The sequence below is a fragment of the Pteronotus mesoamericanus genome, unplaced genomic scaffold (genome assembly GCF_021234165.1).
Source record: "Pteronotus mesoamericanus isolate MK-2021 breed Mesoamerican mustached bat unplaced genomic scaffold, CSHL_Meso_final scaffold_371, whole genome shotgun sequence".
In the NCBI taxonomy this organism is placed as follows: domain Eukaryota; kingdom Metazoa; phylum Chordata; class Mammalia; order Chiroptera; family Mormoopidae; genus Pteronotus; species Pteronotus mesoamericanus.
Window position 1 is genome coordinate 506,357 of NW_026555314.1, and position 16,141 is coordinate 522,497.

General features: G+C 55.0%; 1 protein-coding gene across 1 annotated transcript; it reads left to right on the forward strand.

Annotated features, from left to right (window-relative positions):
- The first annotated feature begins 3,019 nt into the window (after window positions 1-3,019).
- On the forward strand, window positions 3,020-15,965 carry RAB36 (RAB36, member RAS oncogene family). The gene is made up of 11 exons (XM_054592654.1): window positions 3,020-3,052; window positions 3,749-3,831; window positions 6,871-6,962; window positions 8,686-8,751; window positions 9,198-9,299; window positions 11,645-11,709; window positions 12,577-12,632; window positions 13,374-13,451; window positions 13,797-13,887; window positions 15,340-15,459; window positions 15,888-15,965. Exons 2-11 carry the CDS (start codon window positions 3,763-3,765, stop codon window positions 15,950-15,952), a joined length of 804 nt encoding a protein of 267 aa, XP_054448629.1. The 5' UTR covers window positions 3,020-3,052; window positions 3,749-3,762; the 3' UTR covers window positions 15,953-15,965.
- Window positions 15,966-16,141: the final 176 nt, after the last annotated feature.

Genomic DNA, 16,141 nt, shown 5'->3' on the forward strand with positions numbered 1-16,141 from the left:
GGGTGGCAGCTATGTCAGTCCTGTTTCCTTGCCTCTCCAATGCCAGCAATACACCAGGGGGCTTTGAGTAAGTGTAAATAAATGAATGGGTAATGGACTTGAATCAAGCTTTATACCGATCTACAGAGCCCTTTCACCATCTTGCGTGATCCTCACAACAAAGTAGATAGTCCATTTTATTGCTGAGTAAACTGAGTCATAGGATGGCGTGGAGCCCTGGGACTGGGCATGTAGTGGTGAAATTCACTAAAAAAAAAAAAAAAAAAAAGCACCAGGCATCAGCCTCCAGCACATTTATCTTTGAAATGAAGATAACTGACTTGGATCTGTGTGCCAAAGGTCCCATGCTGTGATGCAGAGATCTGTCCCCACTGCTGTCCTTCAAAGGACAAGGTCATGAAGGGTCTCTTTAAGCCTGAGCATCCCAGCTTTTTTAGGAAGGTGGTGTGGAAAGCCCTGGGCTGAAAGACAGGAAATCTGGGTTCTGATTCCAGTTCTAACTCAGTAGGCAAGTCTTTCCGATTATGTGGGCCTTAGTTTCCTTGTCTGTGAAATGGGAAGCTGAATGAAATAGATTCTCAACGCTGGGAACACTGGGCCTCTCAGAATCTGGGTATACAGTTTTGTTTTGTTTTTAATGGCCCTTCAATTTTATCATTTTTCAATCTCCTTTTTATCTTTTTAAATATACATATAACATTCTGTGTAGCATATGTTAATTTGTGGAAGAGAAAAATGTAATAACCACCTGTTTACCCCCAGAACATTATCAATGCCTGTGTTCTCTTACCCTTTCCCATATCCCATCCTCCTCTCCAGAGCTAACTACTGTCTCGTTTTTGTGATTACACAGTCTTTACCAGCGCCTCTGGAGGCCGTCTAGCCCCACATGCCTCACTCTCTAAACAGAAACTGGCTCACAGGAGCTCAGTGGCTTGGTCAGCTTTTAAACAGCCATTAATTACAGGGATTAGTTTTGTTCCAGGAGCTCGAGAAGCCAGGCATATGGTATTCAGGCACTATTAGATTCAGAACAATACAGATTAAGGTCCCTAAGTGGTAGGTACGTCCATCAATTGCCACTGCAGGGTGCTTGACTCCAAACAAATACCAATATTACAGCAAGAGTTCTTATGCCACAATTACAGAAAGGAGGAAGTTTCCACAGGAAAAAGTCGAAGGAGGAAGCACATCAGAGCACATTGGAGCGGACCTGGAAGGGCCAGAGATGGGGGACATTATTGTATTCTGTGTCCCAAATTATTTATTTTCATTTGAGTTATTTATTCAATGGTAATGTATACACGTGGAGAAAAATCCAAAAAGTATACAAGAAAAAGATCTCCCTCAGTCCCCAGTCAACAAGTTGCCCACACCTGTGGCAACCACTGATGTGTTCCCAGAGGTAAGCTAAACTTATACAAATAAATATAATTTATTTATTTTTAATGTTGTGGCAGCATACTTCAAACACTGTTCTCCGCCTTCTTTTTTTAATTTAATATTTGTTCAGTCACTTAACATTCACTAAGTGTCTACCATGTGCAGGCACTGTTCGGCCGATGGGATACATCAGTGAGCTAAACACGAAAACCCTGTTGTCATTGCTGTCGGTGGAGGGAGATACACAGTCAACATAAACAATAAGTATGTTAGAAAACAGTAAGTGCCTGGAGAGACAGAGCAGAATAAGGTGTTGGAGAATCCTGCAATTCTAAACAGGCTGTTTAGGGAAAGCCTCATCTAGAGGTGACAGTTGAGCAGACTTGAAGAAGCTGAGGAAAGGGAGCAATGTGAATATCTGGGGAAAGAGCATTCCAGACCCAGGGAACAGCCAATGCAAACACCCGTGTGCTTGGCCTGTTAGAGGAACAGCAGAAACGATGCCATTGGAGCAAGTGGGGGATGGGATGGAGGAGCATGGTAAGCATTAGGAGATGAAGTAAAAAAGGACATGGGGCCAAGGCAAATCACATATGGCTACTTAAGCCATTATAAAGACTTCATTAGCCCTGACTGGTGTGGCCCAGGGGATTGAACGCCGGCCAGAGAACCAAAGGGTCGCCCGTTTGATTCCCAGTCAAGGCACATGCCTGGGTTGCAGGCCACGTCTCCAGCAGGAGGCGCGTGAGAAGCAACCACACACTGATGTTTCTCTCCCTCCCTTTCTCCCTTCCTCTCTCTCTAAAAATAAATAAATTTTTTTTAAAAAAAGTCTTCATTAATCTGAGAGCCATGAGGAGACAGTAAAGGGTTTGAAGCCAAGGATCGACATGACCTGATCCGTGTTTTAACGGGATATCCTACTGAACAGGGAAAGAATAAGGGCAAGAGTGGAAGCATGAAAACCAGTTAAGGGAACAGAAGATGATGGCTTGGGCCAGGGCGATGCCAATGAAAGAGGGAGGAAGACAGAGAATACTGGACAAATTTTCAGGGTAGAGCCTGTAGAATTTACTGATGTATGAGAGATAGGATAAGAAAGAAAGGAGTCAAGGGATCTTGAAGATCCCTCCTTACCAATATATAACAAAAACTATGAAATATTTAGATAACCAGAAAAGAATCATATTTAATACATAAATACTTAAGCGCTTCATATCATAATCCCTACCAATTTGAGCCCCCACCCCTCCTAGCCCTGTAGATTGTCAAGGAGGTCCGGTGCCCCTGCCTCTCCGCTGTAAGCCCCGCCCAGACCACGCCTCTGGATCCCGGGCTCCACTCCAGCCACAGCCGAAATCTGCCCTGACTCCACCCACAACCCATATCCGGCCCCGCCCCTGTTACCATGGTGATCGCCGGAGATTGGACTGGGACTAGGCAGCAGCCTTTCCCGTGGCTCCCTCCAGGCTCTGGTTGCCATGGTGATGGCTCCTGCAGGCCGCCAAGGGACTCTTTCCGCTAAGAGCCCCGCCCAGACCCGGCCCCCGACTTCCAGGATTCGTCAGGTGCCCTCCAGTCCCGCGTGGCCCTCGTTGCCATGGTGATTGCTGCAGCGAAACCAACCAGACCTGGCGGCGCAGAACCCCGAGACTCCGTAGCCGCTGCGGTGAGTCCGCGGTCCTACTCTGTCCCACCCTCATCCCACCTCCGCGAGGGCGCGTCTCGGAGGCCGGGGTCGGGAGGACGCCGCTCCCTCGCCCTCCCACAACCAGAACGCGGCCTGAGACCCCAGGGCCTCAGCATTTCCTGAACCACACCCTGGGCCAGGCCCAAGCAGCTGGTCCTGGAGGAGAGCTAGGTCAGAGCGAGGCCTCGGTCAAGGCCACCCTAGAGGGGAAAGGGTGCAGACAGAAGGAGAGGTAGGACTGTTGAATAGGCGTCAGGGGCCCGGTCCTGGGTAGGGTGACAAGCCTGAGGGCAAGAACCTAAGGCTCTGGGCCCACCCAGAGCCTCCATCCCATAGAAACTAAAAACAGGGATCCCCCCACCCCCATTCCACTTCCTGCACCTGGCCTGCATAGCGCCCCACTGGCAACCAGTCATATGCTCGGAGAGGGGCGGCAGGAGGAGGGAGATGCAGGTATTCTGGACCCCCAGGCAGGGTGGGGCAGGACTGCCCCCTCACCCCACCCGCACCGTCTGCCAGCAGATTTTAACAGGTGACCTCTGGCCAATAGTTCTGACAGAGGAGAGGAGGCATGGGTCAAAGGTACTGAAAAGTTAGGCATAAACTCACAACGCGCGTGAGTGCCCAGGGTTTGGCACAGCTCCCTAACTCTCTTTCCCCTGGTTGGGTCTACAGAACTCTCTGGAAGAATGAGGTCCTGCCTGCTGCCTTTGGGGCCCCCTGTGAGCCGGGACCGCATCATCGCCAGCTTCCCTAAGGTAGAGAGTCACTAGGCCAGACCTTTGTGCACTGCCCTCCCGACACCCCGGGCGCATCCAGGTTTCCCCACCTGCACTCACCACCAGAAAGACATCAGGTGAATCAGGAAGGTCATTCCCTTGCTGACAGACTCCACGAACTTACCAGACTTCTTGAGAAGCGGGAGACATAGGGTAGACTTGGCCAAAGTGGGGCAGCATGTTAAGGGTGAGACCAGAAGACAACGTTTCATGGAGGTTTAAGGGCACGGACTTTGCCATCAGACAGTCTCATGTGCGAATCCTGAATCAGTCGTTAAGCTGAGTTACTGTGGGCAAGTTACTCAGCCTCTCAGAGCTACTGTTGTACAGGAGAGTTCCTCTCACGTTGGTGCCTGGCTCATAGTAAACGGGAGCTCCCTTGTCTGAATGGTGGTCCCTCTTGTTCTCATTGTTATTATGGTGATGATGGTGATGATGATTCTCAAAACAGCACATGAGTTTCCTGACGCCAAATCTAGGGTTCTCCCCTCTTACCAATTTGCCTTCAGTTCCTGCTGAAAACTGAGCTCTCTTCCATTTATATTAAAATCCAGCCTTACTGTAAGCAGGAATGCAAATTAGTACAACCTCTAGAAGGGGAGTGGGACAATATTTCCCACCATTGCAATGCCCCCTCCCTCTGATCCAGCCATTGAAGGCCAGGCATTGCAACAGTTTGCAAAGCTAAAGGTCAGACACAGGGTAAACGTCCTTGGAGAGAGAGCTGCTTTGTCAACAAAATGCTACCTCTGGCCCCACTGAGGAGGAATGAGGCAGCTCTGCAGGTACTAGTGTGCAGGGAGGACCAAAGGAAACATGCAAGGAATGGAGCAGTGTGTGTGGCACACTCATGTGTGACAAACAAAGATGGGAGCAAAGAAATGCATGTGTTTGTTCATACACGCAGAAAATTTCTTTGGAGTGATACGTAGGATCCGGCTATCAGCAGCTGCCTCCATTTGACTTGGGACGGTGGGAAGGGAGAAATCTCCATGGAGTGGCCTTCTTATCTCGTGAATTCTGTGCCCGTGCTGGTAGGGAAGAAGGAGGTGACTGCAGGCCCCCGGTATTTAGAGCCTGCAGCCATTCCTTCTTCCCCTTTTCTCCTTTCCCCCACAAAAAAAGCCTTAATGTCTCAGACCCATGGACAAATCCCCCAGGATTTTCCATCTCCTCAGAGGCTCAGGCAATTACTTCCCTATGGAGCCTGTGAGTAGTACCCAGGGATCATGGGGACTGGCATTTAATGTGCCAAAAGGGAGGGAAGTGTAATTGCACCAAACGGTCTAGCTCTCATGGGACAAAGGACCCCATTTACGGAGCAGGCCATTACAGAGGCTCAGAGAAGTCGGAAGGGCTGACTAACATCACACAGCTGGGCATGGAGGAGCCAGGACTTGACCTGGCTGAGGCTGCCTCTAGAGCTCTGACCTTCCCCCACCCTGGGAGGCATCCGACCCATTTCCACAGAAGGTGAGATTGCCCCCCACTGCCCGTGGCAGTCAGATCACAAGTTCGTCCTGCCCCCCAGGACCACACCACTTCAGACCTGAGAAGCTTGTGGTCAGGTGGGGCAAGGCCTTTGCTTTACTCTGTGTGCCTCAGTTTTCCTGTCTCTAAAACTGGCTCACACTTCCTGCCCAGCCTTCCTTATTACACTTCCCCAATCCGTCCAAAATCACGGGATTCCTTCAGGGGCCAGCGTACCCAGGTGGGGCCCTGATTTGAAGCTGATAGGCAAATTGACAGGGAAAAACAGCCATCTTTCCCCTGAGGTGGCTGACACTCTTCTGCATGAATGTGGCCGCTGGGCTGAGCTGTCCCCCTGCATTACCCATTTACTCCTTCAATAGCCAGACGGAGAGGTGCTGTTAGGAGCGTCCCTGCTTTGCAGGTGAAGAAACAGGCTCAGTGAGGTTTCATAACTTGCCCTTTTGCAAAGTTCCTTCCACTGTCCCTGCTGCCTCAGTCATACCTGGAGCTGAGAGGGCACATGGGCCACAGCAGAGCCCATTTCAATGCCTGAGAGTTCAGGAGAAATGGCAAGGCCAGGGGATGTGGCCGAGCCCTTGCCACAGGGGACTTGTGGATCCAAGCAGTGCCCTGAGGGACAGGGCAGTGGCCTGGGCCACCGCTGCCAAAACACAGCAGAGCACACCGGCCGTCTCCAGGGATGCCATTTTCTCCTTGTCCTTGCCTCACTCTATGCTTAGCCTGGCCAATCTGAGAACAAAAAAAAATGACCATCTGAAGTTTGTTTTTCTGATTTTAAAACAAATGTATATTCAGCATGTGCCATGGCATCTTAATAGCCATGAAAATTTTTGAGCGCTTAGTATGTGCCAGGCTGGCTCTGTGCTTTACAAACATCATCTCATTTTATGCCTCCAAGCCTCTGAGGTGGGGAAATTGTAGTCTGGAGACCTTAGGCAACTGCCTAGGGTCATGCAGCAGCTAAGGGTAGATGCAGGTCTTCGTGACGTGGAGGTTACGCTCTTACACCACTGCCCAGTTGTGCCTTCCAAAAACTGCGGGAGACCGCAAATATCTTCCAGGACATTTTCCTTGCATGTATGTGCATATTTAAAAAACAAAAATAACATAGGGATCTGTAGAAGCTATGAGAGGATCTTGGAGCTAAAAGGAGCCCTTACAGGCCACCCCTCATCCGACCCCAAGAGGAACAGAGGGGATAGAGACCTGCCACGTGCTTGTGATACGGCACGGCCGCCCCAGTTGATACCCAGCTCTCCCTGCCTCCACCTGAGCTCTTTGGCCTTGCTCTGCCCCTCCCGCTGCTCCTGGGGACTCACAAGATCCTGGAGTCTTGAGGCTGCTGACAAGATAGAAGGTAGATATGATAGAGGGACCATGGAAAGCTAATGAGGCTGCCAGTTGTAAGGTTAAAGGAAAGTGCTAGGAAGCAAGTCACCACCTCACTGTCCTGCTTGGTGATGGAGCCACAGCTTCGCAGGGTGATGTGCCCATTTGTCTGTCTGTCTGTCTGACTCTTTCCAGTGGTACACGCCTGACGCCTGCCTGCAGCTCAAGGACCACTTCCACGGGCAGGTCAGTGCTGCCTGCCAGCGCAGGAGCACAGGCACTGTCGGGTGAGTACCTCCCCAGCTCACGACATGGGATGGGGAGGCTGGTGGGAAGGAACGAGCGCATGCATGCGTGAACGCGTGAATGCGCCAGTGAAACACTTACCCAGACTGCACCAGTGCAACCCAGCATAGGCCTGAGGATGCTGCGCGTTTTATCTGGCTTCATTGGGCACACCCCTGCCGTATAGAACGGCTTCTCCATTTCTCAGGAAGTCATGCACATGATTTTTCAGCCTGCGTTTTCAGTGTTTGTCCTTTTCTCTTATCCGTAATGTTTTTCCTACTCTTCGGACCTCAGTATAGTGTCAGGTCCTCTGGGGGCCTTCTCTGGGGGCCTTCTCTGAGCCCCCCACTACCCCTGTCCCCAGCCGGGCTGGTGGGGCACCCCTCCTGTGTGCCCCCGTGCCCCACACATTTACCGCATGGGACTGCAAGTTTGAGGGTGGGAGCTGTGCCTATCCTGTTGCTCCCTCGGCAGCACCTGGCACAGCCAGCACAGGCTGCTCAGGGAGTTGGCTGAGCTCACAGGTATCACACAGGTGTGGGGAGGGTGCAGGGGGGACCTAGCTCTGAAGTTCCCAAGGTGGCTCGCAGTGAGGCCAGGCTAGGTCAGCGTGGCCAAACCAGCTGTGGTCATGGGGTAAAAGTAAAGGCCACCCATTCAGGAGCGCTGGTTCCATACCAGGTGCTTCACGCAGATTATCTCCCTGACCCTTCACAAGAGCATTAGAAGGTGGGGAAAGTGAGGCACAGAGGGTACCCCCACAACACCTCAGCAGCACCTTTACTCCTTCATCTGAGAAGCAGAGTAAGGGGCACCCTGTTCCAGAACTAGAGGCCACTTGGGAGCAGAGTAGACACAACCTCTACCTTCGCAGACATGGCCACGTGAGCTGCACCAGGTCACCAGGTGACCCAGAGGTGCCCTCTTGCTGCCTGCAGGCACAGGACATGCCTGGTCAGATGTTGCCAGTTGAGCTTTGGCACAAGCTGCGGAAACTCAGAGTATCACCCCCAGTCCCAGGATTGCTGGCTGCACGGACTGCGGGACCCTCCCGGAGTGAGGTGGCAGCTACTCTTAGTGAACATGGTCCCCAGAGAGAGAGCCGGAGAACCGCAGAGACAATTGACCTCAAGCCGCCGTCCACACGTGCAGACCTGAGTTCCGTCTGTGACACACCCCTCGGCCTGGCTGGGCCCAGCAGACACCCTCCAGGGAGGGGTGTGCCCGCTCAGGGAGTGACTGCTTGCCAGGAGTGAGGGGGAGCCCGCCAGGCGTATAGCCCCAGGGGTGGGTGGGAGGTGCAGGTGCTCTGCCTCCAGCCGCACGCCGTGTCCCTGCACAGGGCCCCTGTGTCTCACTCTCAGTGTGCGCCAGGTTCCTGGCTACCCCCCAAGCTTGGACGCAGCCCCACCGAGGGCTCTTCCCTCTGCGTCCTCATCTTCCAGTGCCCAGTTCTAATTCTCACGTCAGGACTTGGGCCCAGCACTGTCAGGCTACAGCCCCAGGGACAGCACAGTCCCCAGAATGAACACAGACTCTCCTGCCCTCTTCTCTGATGGCCGGAGTGGACACAGACGTCCCAGACTGTCTCAGCACGTGTCCCATCCCCTGTCCAGGGTTGAGGGGTGGCTCACAGGTGGAAGTGCAGGGAAGGAAGAGCCTCTGTGTGTGAAGATGCTCTTGTGACCATGCTTGAGAGCAAGGAGGCCACATTCTTCACAGGCTCAGCCTCTCCAAGGTGGTGGTGGTTGGTGACCTCTACGTGGGCAAGACCAGCCTCATCCACAGGTAAGCACGCTGGCCACGCCTCCCAGCACCAGGCCATCAGGACTTTGCCTGGGAGGCCCAGATAACATTGTCATAGCCGAGACAGACTGGCAGCTGGGAACGATGCCCCATGGAAGGGCTGTAGGAAATCAGGGTGATGGTGGAGTCAGCGGACAGTGTGGCGTCCCTGGAGCCTGGCATTGGTCACACTGTCCCCCTGGGGCCATGGGCTTACACCTCACTGACCTCCCTGAGGAAGGATGTGCAGTTTCCCTTCCTCTGTCCCTGACCTGCAGTGTTTGCTGTGGCCTCTCTCCCCACACGTGGTTCTTGTTGGCTGTCCATCATGATCTGTCTCCATGGACCATCATCTCTCAGTGATTCCCGATGGGCGGGCTTCGCTGCCTCCAGACTTTCACTGTCATGAGCGAAGCTTCCGTGCAGCCTCTGATCACTTGCTCCCACAGGTTTTGCAAGAATGTTTTTGACTGTGACTACAAGGCCACCATCGGAGTGGACTTTGAAATCGAGCGCTTTGAGATTGCTGGGGTCCCCTACAGCCTCCAGATGTAAGTCCCTGCCATGCTGTTTCCTGCAAGGCTCATGGGCGAGCTTTGAGGAGACCCTTGATGAGCTCCTTCTGAACTGTCCAGTGGCACTCAGCAGGGGCCTGTCTGAACAAGCAGGACTCCGTGTCCCCACACCTCCTGCACCTGGCCACCGTGAACCCACTCGCCAGCCAGGCCAGCAAGGTGGCCTTTGGCAAGTCCGCTGTTCCCATCTGGAAAACGGCCAAAACCGGGTCCCTGTGTGCCAGACTCTAGCGGAGGCCACATGGTCCACATGCCTTCCTCAGTCCTGACGCACCTCGTCCTCACCCCGTAGCCCGCGCTCTGCTTTCCCTCTGTCTGTCTTCTTCCCTGCTGGGCCCCATGCCTCTGCCTCTCAGTGGCCCCGGGCTTCCTCCCCTCCCCTCTGGTTTCCCTCAGAACAGCCCGGAGTCTCTCCCCCAGGTGCCCCCCTTCCCACCAGAGCTCTGGACCTTGTCTTCCTTCTCCTCTGGCACAAGGAGGGTGCTGCAGGCCTCCCCGCACCTCCAGCCCTGCCCTCTCCTGTGTGCCCACCATCCCCGCGCCGCACCCCTCTCCCGCGTCCCAGACCCTCCTTCATCTACCCTCCATGCTCCCCTGCTGGTGTTCACCAGGCTTCTGTCCTGGTCCCTGCCCCTTTCCCTCTCCCTGGGGTTCACACCTGCTCCTCTGGTGTCATTCCTCAACCGCCCCATGCCCTGCCCAGGCTGGGCTGGGATCCGTGGTAATCAAGGTGGAGCTCACCCTCTCGTGGACCTCAGCTCCCAACTCTGTCGAGACTGCCCCCTTCTCTGAAGACTTCTGTAGCCCCAATGCGGTCCTAGAGCCAGGTGTCACCCCTGAATCTCACCCAAGGGAGAGCACCGGGCTAGACCAGAGCAGGAGAGGCTGTGGAAGTGCAGGGCTGCAGGACCAAGGGGACCTGGAAGCAGGAGAGCTGAGAAGAGTAAAGAGCTGACAGAGGCAGCTTAGGTACAGCCATGTAGAGAGCGGCCTGTGGCTGGGCTCACCACTGTGACCACAGGCTGTATCTAATTAGGGGGCCCACGACAAAATAAGGACGCTGTCCTGGCTTAGCCTCTCATTGTCCTGCATTAAGGCCTTTGCCAGCCAAACAACTGGTCTCACCTCCAAGCCACCCTTCCAACTTCCCACCTAGAGTCATCTTCAGAAGTAAAAGAAAAAGTGAGCGAATGAATGAAAGAATAGAACCAAATCATGGTGATCACTTGAAAAAGTTTTCGACCATTGATGTCTTGTTCTGGCTTGTCTACTGGTCAGTTTACTGAGAAAAGTTAAATTTTTTTTTAAGAGAGAGGGAATGGAGGGAGAAAGGGAAATATTGATTTGATGTTTTTTTATTGCATTTAGAGAGAGAGGAAGAGGGGAGAGAGAGAGAGAGAGAAACAAAAATGTAAGAGAGAAACATCAATGAGTTACCTCCTGTACACATACCTGACCAGGGATCGAACCCACAACCCAGGCATGTTCCCCAACAAGTGATCAAACCAGCAGCCTTTCAGTTTACAGGACAGCTCTTCAGCCAACTGAGCCCCACTGGGCTCAGAAAAAGGGCAAGAGAAAAATTAAATTTTGATCTGTTGATTTTCTAAAAGGACAGATTTTCAGACTCAGCCCTGCACATTGACTTACTGGCCGGGTTCTAAACCAGGGCCAGTCGATCACAGCATTTGCACCCCCTCTCCTGGAGTGTGCCCATGGCAGACATCATTAACCGATTGTTGCATTCCTTTCCACGGAGCCAGGCTCAGATTCTCCGAAGAGCCAGAGCTAACTGCTCAGTCACCCAGGAGATACAAACCATGTCCCTGTTAGACACCCTCACCCCCACCCAGGAGCTGAGCATGCCCTCCGCTGCAGTGCAGAAGGTAAAGCCATGGCCCAGTCATACCTGAGCAAGTGGCAGAGTGATAGCTGGCCGTCCAGCGGTCCCATCCACAGGGCCACCTCTGTGGGTGGACTTCCACATCTTCACAACGAGCACATAGAGGCATAGTCTCTTTTTTAATGGCACGGTCAGAAGGAACCAAGCTACACTCCACTCATCTAGGCAGGGGAACTACTAAGGCCTTGCCCTTTTCCCATGGGTGCAGTGCCTCCAGCTAGGGACTTCCCCAGTGGGGTGCCCTAAAAGGGACCCTAAGGAGTTGGGAGGTGGGCACAGCAGGCACTTCCTGAAGCCCGGGCAGCTGGCTTGGGCCCTCAGGGTCTGCTGCCCATGGCCCCACCAGCCCCCTGAGCTCTGACCACTGCAGTCACTTAATCTGCCACCTCTCTTTCCCTGTCTCTCTGCCACCACACAGCTGGGACACAGCAGGGCAAGAGAAGTTCAAGTGTATCGCATCTGCCTACTACCGGGGTGCCAAGGGTGAGCAGCCGGGTGATGGCAGCGGTGGGGCCCTCAACATCGTGCAGCACAAGGCTCCCTGCCAGGCTCAACACTGAGAGGTCCAGAGCTTCTGTGCAGGCACCAAATCTGCCCCCATGAAGCACTGAGATACCTCTGGCCAGCCCTCAGGGCCTGGATTGGCCTCAGCAGTCACACACTGTGGGGACCCTGTGGGGATGGGTGCTCCCTGTGAGCCTCAGCCCCAGCTGCAGCTCAGAAAGATGTACGGAGGGAGGACTGTATGTCCAGAGAACCTAGAAAGAAGAGGAGGAGGTGGGGTGGCTAGGCCACTGGTGAGAGAGCCAAGGAGGCGGGCTGCGTCTCCCTGTTTTTTGCCCTCCCTGTTCCCCAGAAACTCTCCCTGAAGCTGGTTGTTGGTAATTGCTCTCACGGCGTAGCTGCCGTTGGTTGAAAGTCTGCCCCGCATGAGGCCCCTAACCAAGAGCTTGTAAAATAGCTGCCCTGGCTTATGCCTCACAGCAGCCTGAGAACTAGAGGTGGTGGTCTCACCGTTTCACAGGTGGGAAGTCAGGCTCTTGGCAGTGTAGGCCGTGGCAGAGGGGAGATTTGCACTCAGGAGCCTCAAGTGCCTCTTGCCTCTGTATCCCCCACGGTAGCTGCACCGCTGGGTGCGGGTCAGAGAGAGCGTGGGAGGGTGCGTCCTGAGGGGCAGCCATAGGATATCTCCTTCCCAGCCTCCATTGTGGGGGCCAGAGCTGAGTGCCTGAGGTCCCACCCTGGCAGTCCCTGGGGAGCAGGGAGTCACATGAAGGAACCCCCCCTTTGTCACGCTGTGTTTCCCTCACCTGTCACTGACCAGCTCTTCGGTTTTCCCCGCATGTGCAGTGATCATCACGGCGTTTGACTTCACTGACGTGCAGACTCTGGAACATACCAGGCAAGTCTGGGAATCTGCAGTCTGGGGTTCTCCTGGGCTCAGAAGACCTGGAAGGGCTCCTGAAATCTGGGCCCATGAGCTGGGGCCCCAATGGCAGGTGTGAGTGACCAGCTGGCTTGTCAGGAATGCCCACAGACCACTTACCGTTCAGTTGCCTTATTATCCCTCGAGATTTGCACCCACATGCCAAAGCCGGGGCTGGCTCAGGGTGCGCAGCCAGCACAGTCGCACGGGGGTCTGCGCTTGCTCAGATGCTCTGCGGTTGCCATCTTGAAAGCCTTATTGCCAGATGCAGGGCCTTGTATTTTCATTTTCTGGGCCCTGCAAATTATATAGCAGTCCTGTCTGAAGGAACATGATTGGCATTTGTTGTCTTGGGTAGAGATCTGGTCAAGAGAGCTGCCTGGCAACATGACCAGTTCTGGGAGGCCACCCTGCTTCTGCCGGGAACCATCCAGCTAATGGACCAAAGACCCCTTCACTTCACTGTTGTTCGGGCATTCACATCTAGCATCTATCAAGCCCTGTGAGGGAGGCCAGGGTGATCATACAAGTTGATGACAGAGCAGGACTCACCCAAGTTGACAAGGGACAAGAGCAGAACCACGGCCAAGACGGTCTTCACCTCCCCTGGCCAGTGCCCTTGCAATCCCTTTCCCCTGTGGTCCAGCCAAGGCCCATCTGGGTGGGTGGGGCTATCCCAGCCAGTCTGCCACCACTCCAGCCCCCTGTGTGTTCCAGGCAGTGGCTGGAGGATGCACTGAGAGAGAACGAGCCAGGTTCCTGCCTTGTATTCCTTGTGGGAAACAAGAAAGACCTTCTGGTGAGCTGGGGTGGCCCCCAGAAACGCGTGTATGCTTTCAGCCCAGGCTTGGGAGAAGGAGGGTAGCACTGACACGGCTAGGTGAGAACTTGCAGGCTGCAGGCCTGTGGCCTGACGGTTGGGGGCGCTCATCTCAAGGGAGCACAGCTGGCATGAAGACTTGCCCGGGGCTGCTGGGGTCTCACCCCTGGGCAGGCATCCGCTACCCACCCCCCCAACCCCGATCTGGGGCCTGCCCAGCCCAGGGTGAAATGGGGAGGGAGGAGGCGCAGTGGAAGGCTAGCAGCCACCCCCCCAGGAGCCACTTTGCCAGGAGCTTCCTCGAACAAGGGCCGCTTCTCCCAGTCAAGGGCAGCGTGTGAGCAGGTGGAAGTGGAGGCCGTGGACCTGGCGAAGGAGATGCAGGCGGAGTACTGGTCGGTGTCGGCTAAGACAGGTGAGTGGGCCTTTCGCCACGGCGGACTCGGGGCCAGCTGTGGGAGACTCACGCACTTCCTCCTGGGGCCCTGTCGAGTGCCTGCATCACAGCCAGCTGTGCTGATGACAGTGAAGGGGACACCTGGCCCTCCCGGCAGGTCATTTTGTCCCTGCTAAGTCAACTGTAGGGTCCCAGGGTGCAGGGCCAGGTCTAGGATTAGAATTCAGCCTTCACCTGTAACCCCACAGCTTCCTGCCCACAGCCTGTGCATGCTGGGTGGGAGACTACCTGGCACATAGAAGGCGCCAGTAACAGGGCCCCCCTCCCTTCCCCAGGTGCCAATGTGGAAGACACTGAAATATTGCTCACGGCCTCCAGCCCTCATTTAGATCCCACTTGACCCTTCCTCTGGTCCCTGAGCCACCCTCCCCCATGGACCACTGCTCACCATGGCCCCTGAAAGATGCCCAGCGTCTCTGGGCCTCAATATCCTCATCTGGGAAGCAGGTGATACTGTTCATCTCATTTTATTTTTAGTGAAAACATGTTTGAAATTACAAAAGCCATATGTAAAAAGAAATTACACTGAAAAAAAATAGACAATACAGAGAAGCAAAGAACAGACTTTGAAAACACAGGTCGTTGGGGGCATGAAATGAAATAACGTGCAGTGAGTGCCTGGTGCTCAGAGGATCTGGGGACTCGGGAATTATACCCGCACAGCGTCCCTGCCCTGGTGAGGGGCCAGAGCAGACACTGGCCAGGGACTGGGCGAGGGACAGTTGAGGGTAGGTGCCACTGGTAGAAGCACCACCTCCAGCCCAATACAAACAAAAATGCGGCAGCACCCAGGCCTGGTTCCCTCTGCTCCTCCCTGATGGTGTCCCCTGATGGCTCCATGAAAACCCTCCCTCTCATCAGAGTGACGGCGGGTCCACTGAGAGCTCCTATGGGCCGAGCGGAATTCCCTGTGCAGCTGAACAGCATGTTGGCTGCACAAGGGCAGTGTGCATGTGGGCAGCCGGCACCCCATCCTGCACCCAGATGGGCGGCTTCCTTCACCTGGAGGAGGACACGCAAAGACTCCGCGTCAGGGCTAGCGGCACAGGTCCATCCTCACAGCTGCCCGCTGGACAGGCACACAAGTGGAAGAGAGCAGGCATCTTTCTGATCACCACACACCCCCACACCTGGCCTGCAGGAGGCACTCAGTACCGATTAATGGGAAGAATAGGTTCTGCGAAGCCAAGGTGCAGAGATTTGAGGAAGCTGCTTGGGCAAGTGGCCAGAGCGGGGAGAGGGCTGGAGCCAGGTGGGAAGCCGGGCCAGCTGGCCAGTCCCCCGCACTGCACCGTCCCGGCAGCCCCAGAGATGGACTGCCCTGACCCTCATACCCACCGGCTCCCGCCCAAATGCTCTGCAGCTGAGGACAGAGATGGGCAGGCTCACAACTGTTTCGTGGGCTCACAGGGGAGAATGTGAAGGCCTTCTTCAGCCGTGTGGCCGCCCTGGCGTTTGAGCAGTCGGTGCTGCAGCACCTGGAGAGGAGGAACAGCTCCCGGCTCCAGGTCGGCGATGGAGATCTCATCCGTGCGTACAGGCAGCTGGGCCGGGGCGGGAGGCAGGCCTGTGGCCCAAAGTCCACTTCCACCACCCTCCCACCCCCTTCTCTGGGCTGTCCTTTCTCCCATCACTCGGAACTCAGGCCTGCAGCCTCCTGAGCCCACCTGCCAGCGCAGACTCCTCCCTTGCTTCCTTTGTCTGCCTGGCAGTCCCCTCATGGACCACGCTGAGCGTTCCAGGCTCCACGGATGTGTCCAGGCTCTCCTAGTATCTGCCTTTGCCCACTCTGTTCCACCGCCTGGAATGTGTCCTTGTGCCAGGCCTTGAATAAGAAGCCTTGAAGTTCAAGGTCACAGCTCCGATAAGCAGTCACCAGAGGGTATCAGTAGTGGGTCCCTGTCCAGTGTCCCTGCAGGTGCCTGTTTGATGCCAAGTGACTTCTCCCCTCCTTACAGATATGGAGGGAAGTCCGTCCGAGACCCAGGAGAGCAAGAGGCCCTCCAGCCTGGGTTGCTGTTAGCTGGGGACTGTGACGGAGGCCTCGACTCCACACCCACGTGTGGGCGGTGACTTCTGTGACCGTGGAGGGGTGGCATGGAGCCCAAGCTCTGGGATGCGCCTGTCCACCCGCCACTCCAGCGCTCGGCCACTTCTGGAGCAGGTCGGGAGCTAGGAAAGGCTCCCTCTGGCTGCCCAGGGCCCCCGCACT